The 7,969-nt window shown below is 37.1% G+C and overlaps 1 protein-coding gene across 2 annotated transcripts in view; it reads left to right on the top strand.

The window, feature by feature from the left end:
• Positions 1-30: 30 nt before the first annotated feature.
• The window catches only part of trpm4a (transient receptor potential cation channel, subfamily M, member 4a), a 92,477-nt gene continuing 84,538 nt past the window's right edge, over positions 31-7,969 (top strand). For both annotated transcript variants that reach the window (XM_008414996.2, XM_008414995.2), the window contains exons 1-2: positions 31-39; positions 1,405-1,593. In XM_008414996.2, coding sequence (XP_008413218.1) covers positions 1,498-1,593 — 96 coding nt within the window. In that variant the 5' untranslated portion in view covers positions 31-39; positions 1,405-1,497. The remainder of the gene's footprint in view (positions 40-1,404; positions 1,594-7,969) is intronic.

Raw genomic sequence — 7,969 nt, 5'->3', positions numbered from 1 at the left:
GCTCCCAGGCCTCTGGTAGAGGACCCGAGCTCAGAGGATGTAAGAAACCACTCGCGGTGGGAGAGAAGGGAATTTTTTTTATTTTTATATGCTGCCACACCTGAAAAAATTATTGCCCCCCTCTTGCCACCGCATTGATATTTTTCTAGATCCACCCCTGGAGATTGGAATTATTGCATGTTGGATTTGCAGTTCTAAAGTGCAAGTTTAACCTCAACAACAAGAAAAACAATTCCTGAGCCACCTCCCTTTCCTGCCACTAAAAAAACTGGCTATGTATGCCTCTAGTTATCAAGTTAAAGGCATACATTGATAGCTATGCTGATCCCAAAGGGAATCAATATAGCTATCAGATTTATGCCATCTATAACATAATGATTTTTTTGGTATTCTACAAATCAGAGAAGTTTGGACATGGTGGATTCATAGTTTCAGCACAAATCAGCACAAAGATAACCTTTTACAAGGAGTCTTCACAATATTGCCACAGAGACAAGCCTTTCTTTTTGTAACTATACAAATGGGCAACATTTACTCTCCAGCCACTGTATCAGTTAGACTTTGGCAGATGTCCTTTGGGATCAACAATATTTTTGAACTGTATTTGAATTAAATTCTTCAGAGCATAGCTTGAACATGATTGCATAAAAATTCCTCAGAGATGTTGATAAGATTAGTCATGATAACAACTGTACTGTGGAGGCCAGTGAACTTGTTAAAGTAACTAGTTTAATATGATTTGAGCTTGTTGTCAGGGTGCAGTATCCTGCTAGCCTTTTTCCATTCAATTCAATGTATTTATATAACACCAATTTGCAACAAGTAGTCTTGAAGAATTAGGTCATGCTTCCTATTGGAGGCTGGATTAGGAACAATCATATCAAATGATTATTTGAAAAGTTCAATATAAAATGCGGTGACATGCTGTGTGGTCAATACTGTAGCTGGTGAGGCACTGACTTAATCATAATCAGATTTACAAATATAGCCCCCCTGCATGTTATTGTTTACAAACGGAAATTTTGCAAATGGAGGCAAACAGATTATTCTTTTACATGTCATCCATAGCCGCGCGGCCGTGGCAGAACAATTCCGTTAACTCGGTGAAACTTGGAAATGTAGGTAATATTAATTTAGTGCTATGCTCCACATCAAAGGGAAAAAAGGTTCAGGTCAGATTTTAGCCTGATCGCTAGTTTCTAATTGTAATAGCTGAAGCTATGTGTTGACTCTAGACATCGTTCTTTTTTAGGTCCAAAGATAACTTCAGTTTTGTTAATGTTCAGCTGGAGAAAAAGCTAGTTAACCATGTCTGAAAAGATAATGACTAGTTTTTGTACAGAATGTTTAGCAGTATGTTTTACCCAGTTTTCACGCTTCCTCTGTTACTGTTTTCCTCCTGAGGTGAGGGGTGTGGTGTCTGTGTGGGCAGAACCGGATGGAAGCTGTGGGAGGAGCTGCTGGACAAACAGAGCCGAGTCGGAGCTTTACGATCAGATGATATTCCGACGCAGCACAAGCATGGTGGCTCAGCTGGAGAAAGACCGGGAGGGAGGCGGAGGAAAGGCTGGGACCAAGAAAGACAAGGATCAGGTAGGAGCGAATGGGGCAACATTTAACACCCATCCTGTGCCTGTCTGGGGGAAACAACATCCCATTCCTTCTGAGTCAGCTGCAGACAGGCTGAAGAGGGACACAGCTGGGGTAGAAAAAATGTTTCTGGGCTGAAAGGAAGTTAGAGTGACTTAAGTTAACTCACACAAGGTTTTTTCCCTCACACATATTGCAAAGTAGTTGGTAAGCTTGTTAAAGAAGTTCAATGTATAAACGTAGCAAAGGGCATTGATCTGTAAAATGTTTTTGTTGTTGCTTTAGAGTCCCTGAAAGAAATTAAAGTATTCCATTGTTCTAAAACACTGGAAACTGGGTGATTACTTGTTTTTGGTAGGACCATGAATGTGTAGAATAGGGTTACAAAGATACCTCCAAAAATGTATTTTAAAGGATTTTCACCATTTTCAAATTTTAGTTTCTCATAGCAGGCAAAGTAAGGATTCAACTGGATAACATTAAAAGAATTGAATTCCAACATATCCTCACTTTGTGCATGCATGTCAGCTCTTGTACAAACATAGTCATGTGACTTGGAAGAACTTTGCCTTTGTACAGGTAAAAGCAGAGATGTAAGTACTGTGGCTTGGAAAAGTATTCATACCTTTCAATAAATACTTTCATTTGTTGGAACAGGACAGTTGACTATGATGTGATGTTTGACTTTGCCACATCGCGGCCTAAATTCCCACATCCGGAAAAGTGCCAGTACTGGAGGCCAAGTTCAAAATCAGAACTTTATCCAAGGTGGTAAACTTCCTGCTAGGTGTAGAATATTGGTGCAAGAGAGTTTTCTGTAGGTTGGGGAATTGTACAAGTGTTCAAAATTTCATGCTTCTACAATAAAATAGGGTGAATGCAGACGGTGCGACTTGAGTGAAAACCTTAAAACATGTCAATTTCACATACAACTGATGCATGTAAATAGTCATTAGTAGTCCAATTACTATTTTCAGAACAGGTTTAGGACTACACAGTCAATTTACTTTTGCTAAAAATAATAAACATTTACATTATAAAAGGCCGTCATAGCTCTTTTGCTGCTTGAACTTAGTAAAAATCTGCTTGCAGGTTAGCAGCAGGTAGTGCCAGCAACTGAAACATATCTGTTAGGTTAAAGGTTTTTATGTGAGATGATGACTGAGTGAATGAAACATGTCTGATAGTTGTGTGATACTGCAAGTTTGGAAACTAAATACAGGACAAACTGGTCCAATTGTTGTGCTTATGAAAGGTTTTTCTTCAGCATCATTGATACCTTTTGTAAAGTTCCACGAATCTACTTTCACAGAACACTCAGTTCTGTGAAAACTGAAACAATCCACCGGATGGCATACAGCAGTAAACCGGTAGAACCAGTTTTCAGTCACAGTAAACTTTTAATCATGTCTAAACAAAGTGAAGCTATGAAGCAGTAATAAAAGATCATAGCATGTTAAGAAAAATGTTTTGCAGGCCAGAAATGCATGTGTACCAAAAAAAGCCTGAAAAAACATTACATATTGCCTCACATGAAACCAGTCTTGCCTTTACTTGAATTAGTTGTAAAATGTCTCATTCTGAAATGTTTCTGAACGGTTTGTGCTGTGTGCTGGAGCCACCCCCTCCAACCACCCTTTTCTCTCCCGTGTGTGTTCTTTTAAAAGACAGCGGTTGGGTGTGTTTGATTTATGGACTGGGACCAGGGCTGAACCAAGCCACAATTTGAGGCGCTCTATTTCTGCTAATAATGTGGTTGGCTGCAATCAACAGTCAGATGATTAGATCAATCACACTAAACTTATTGCAATTCTGTCAGTGTTCGTTATATTATGTCCTATATGCATGTATAATATAGGATGCATTTATTGGCCAGCCGATTTATCTGCACCAATTTTCTTAACTTTGGAGGACCTGTGATCGGCCAAAACTTCCATTCATCTGAACCTGATCTGATCTATTTCAGCAAAGGTTTTAAAAGAATGTATTCTGCTGTGCAGTGAGAGGTTTGACTGACAGACCCACCCATCAGGTCATTCCTGGATGTTTGCAGTTGACAATAGTGACCCCACTGTTGCAAACTGAGTGACTTTATTGCTATATTTAGCAACATATCAGAGAATAAAAAATGGCATCAACCAAAATTTTTTTTATATATATATTTTTTATGTATTTGTTTTTTAAATTACCTTTATTTAATCAGGTGAACCCCATTGAGATCCAGATCTCATTTTCAAGAGGGACTTGGGCAGAAATCTGCATCATGCAGCAACCTGGTTACAAAATAAAAGTAATTAATACATATGCACAAGTATAAAACAATATAAAACAATTTAAAAACAGTGACGCTGTTTAAAAGAATCTCGTTGCCTGTTTTTAAGAATCACTCGAAATGAGTCCAGTGAAACCAGTTCTGACATGTTGAGTTCAGACTGGAGCTGATTCCAGGCTGAAGGAGCATCACACTGACGGCTTGCTTTCCTTTTTCAGTTCAGCAACGTGGAACATGCAAAAGAAAAATGTTGTTAGAGCGTAAAGAATGAGAATTAATAGATCTATGTAAAAGAGAGTTTAAGTCTGCTGGAGCCAAACCCAGTAGAGATTTATAAATCAGGATCATCAGGTGATTGTTTCTCTTAAAGGAGCCCATTCAGCTTCTGCATACAGTTCACAACGATGTGTGAGACTCTGCTACCGGTTACAAACCTTAAAGCACAACGATACAGTATTTAGTGACTGAAGGCATTTGGTCGAAGCTTTCATATATAAAACATCTCCATAATCCAGGAGTGGCAGGAATGTTGCAGCTACCAGTTGACTTCTAGCTTTAAGAGGGAAACAAGATCCATTTGGTAATAAAACCCAATCTTCATTTTCTGTGTTCGTAACAAATTTGCTATGTGATTTTTAAAAGAAAGCTTTATTTTAAATTGATCTAAAATAAAACCAAGATATTTATAATTACTGACAAACTCAATTTGTGTCCCTCCAGCAGTGGAGGGATCTCTGATAGTTTCCTAGAGTGTGAAAAAACCATCACCTGTGTCTGATCCACATTCAGAACCAACTTCAGTTTGTAAGCAGGTTTGAACTATAGTAAAAGCAAACACTGTATTACCTGTATAAAATAGCAGTAAATCACTAAATCATCTGCAAAAAAATGATAAATAGCATTTGACAGATTTTCCCACAAGTTATTTATATAAATAGAGGATAAATCAAAATCAGCAAGTAAGGCTTTTTAAAGAGATTGCTTTAATTCACCATCGGACAGAAAACTGCAATAGGTTCACCCCTACTTAAGATGGAATACATACACACATATTTATGACATACTTTGAGTAAATTAATTTCTCTCAGGTGTAATTACAATAGCTAAATATTTTATTTATACCAGGTGAGTCTTTCTCACCTGAAAATGTGGACTGGTACTGGTCTGATTCTGTGGCTTCAAGTAATCATGACAGGAGAAGTTTCACATAACTTAGAAGTGAATGAAAAATGTTTGCTGCTTAGCATGAAAATTCATGTGGCAAAAACAGACAACATACTGCCAGCTACAGCTTAGAGTAGCTCATTCATGTAGTTGCCATGTAGCTTGACATGTTGCAAACTGAGTGAAACCATTTTGCTAGACAATGTCAACATTGATAAATTGTAATTATCAAACATGTGATTTGAACCCCATAAAATCTGAGTAACACGTAGGGCCAACGAGAATAAACTCATTTAAAGTTAATGGAAACTCTTTTGTTTGTCTCAATTCTTCTCTTTGGAGCTCTGCCTTCTCAATGCTCGTAGCTGCTTTTTCCTGAAGGCCATCCATCCAGGAGTAGCTGTTAACGTCGATGGTTCTCCTCATCGATCACCATCATGTCAGCCATGTGTTCCTTCTCCTGTTCCCTGGGAAAATTAATCAAGCACAAATTCAGAAACGCTTCAGAAACGCACAAACGCTTATAGCACAAATGTGTAGATCAATAATACTAATAAACAGACAAGAGTTCTTCAGTTTTGATCAATTTATTTGGCCCACGCTGTGTGTATTTATTTGGAATTGTTCTCTCAGAAGCAGCCAGGCACTGACACAGAAAAACAGTTACAAACTTTCTTCTCCCAGAATTACAAAATTCCAGCTGACCAACTAATACTACTTCCGCTACAAAACAAAAAGTGATAAGATATTCCTTTATTAATGCCGCAGTATTTACATTGTTACAGCAGTACAGAGGACAGAGCAGAACCATCTATAAATACAAAAAAAATACAAGTGGATATAGAATTACTGAAACAGTATTGTATGAAATATAAAATAAATAAATAAATAAATTCCAGGTTGATTGCTTGTTGTGGAGAGTAGTGAACTGCTGAGAGCAGCGGGTGTTGTACAGTCTGATGGCAGCCGGAAGAAAAAACCTGCAGTATCTTTCCTTCACGCACTGAAGGAGCTGCTCAGTGCTGTCAGAGAGGAGCATAGGGGGGACGGGTACTGCAGCATGGGGGGGACGGGTACTGCAGCATGGGGGGGACGGGTACTGCAGCATGGGGGGGACGGGTACTGCAGCATGGGGGGGACGGGTACTGCAGCATGCGCTGGAGCTTCGTCCTCATTCTGTCTGCCACCACCTCCACTGGGTCATGTAGCACACAGCTCACATTCTGTAAAACCTCTGAAGCTGAACAAAGATAACTAGGCAAATAAATATATTAAATAAATGAATAAAAGGAATAAAAGAGCGTTTTATCCATAACTTTTAAAAAATTATAATTTAAATCAAATACTTCTACGATGCAACACACAGAAGGAATTATTTAAAACAGACATATTACTTTATATGTATACACACATTCTTTTTTTACCACTCAGACATAAACAATTCTAACTGGAATGCTCACGTAAATTAAAGACAAAACATAATTAGTTCAGTTGTAAGTTTTAGACCCATACAGCCCTGGATAAAATGCTACTCTTGTTTTCTTCAAGTTTATTGTTCATTTTTATCTCCTGCACAATAAATAGTTAGTAACTGTTTAATTAGATAATTGATATCTACCCAGGTGAAAAAAAAGGTATACTTTAGTATATTTCAAATATACTTACATTTGTGAAAGTACACTTTAAGTATACTAAGTATTAAGTTTACGACCTATAAGTATATCTGAAGCTTACTAAAAGTATACTTGTACCAATYTTGAAATTAGAACTTTAAACACACTTGAACATAATTGTACAAAAATACACTTTTAGTATATTAAATAAAAGTATACTTTAAGTGAACAAAATATATATTTGCCCAAGTGTAAATATACACTTGCTCAAGTATATTTAAAATATATTTTGTGCATTTTTTTAAATATATGCTCAAAATAGAATTTTTACAATTCACTCAACACTACTTTAGATTATTAATTTCAGTCTGTTTTAACTTACACCTCAGTGTAAATTTTAGGCTAATAAAGTATGCCTTTTTAAAATGTTCTTTATTTAATCAGGTGAACCCCGTTGAGATTCAGATCTCATTTTCAAGAGGGACCTGGGCAGAAGTCTGCATCATGCAGCAACCTGGTTACAAAATAAAACTAATTAATACATATACAGAAGTATCTGTTTTTAGGCACCTTTAGTGTGTTTAATGTGATACGTAGTCATACTTTTTAAGTACCTAGAAAATATGAATTTTTAAGTGCCTTAATAATCTTTTACTATTTATTAAAATTGCATACAATAAAAAAATTATAATCATAATGTAAATTTTTAGAAAGTACCCAATCAATTTTCAGATGTGTGATGTAAAACCTTATAATCAACGGCATTAACTCCAGTTCATACTCCAGACCAGATGGTGGCAGTATTGCACACTTTCATTTATTTAAAAAAACGCCACAAAGAGAAAAAAAAACTTGAATGCAGGCAACATAGACATAATATAAGGATAGACGTCTCATGGCCGCTCTCGCCTATTGTCGTTGAAGAGATTTAGGGCGGCCATCTTGGAGCGGTCCACCACTCCGCTCAGCCTAATGTGTTTAGCAGCACAATGACGTATCAACGCATTTAATCGATCATAACACGCTTTTTTGTTACTGGAAAAAATATTCAAACATCTATCAAAGCTACATTTATAAACAATGGTATTTTTAAGTATGTTTTTAATACATAGTTCAGCATATTTAAATATGCTTAGTGGCTATGACAATAGAATAGGAATGGAATATTCTGATATTGAGGAATGATGAGCATATTATAAAGCACACAGCCGTTCATAATTTCCATCCATCCATTTTCTTTCACCCTTGTCCCTCAGTGGGGTCGGGAGGGTTGCTGGTGCCCATCTCCAGCTAACGTTCCAGGCGAGAGGCGGGGTCACCCTGGACAGGT

Source organism: Poecilia reticulata, linkage group LG8 (assembly GCF_000633615.1).
Source record: "Poecilia reticulata strain Guanapo linkage group LG8, Guppy_female_1.0+MT, whole genome shotgun sequence".
Lineage (NCBI taxonomy): Eukaryota > Metazoa > Chordata > Actinopteri > Cyprinodontiformes > Poeciliidae > Poecilia > Poecilia reticulata.
Note: the sequence above shows the minus strand (reverse complement) of the source record. Positions and strands in the feature narration are given on the sequence as shown.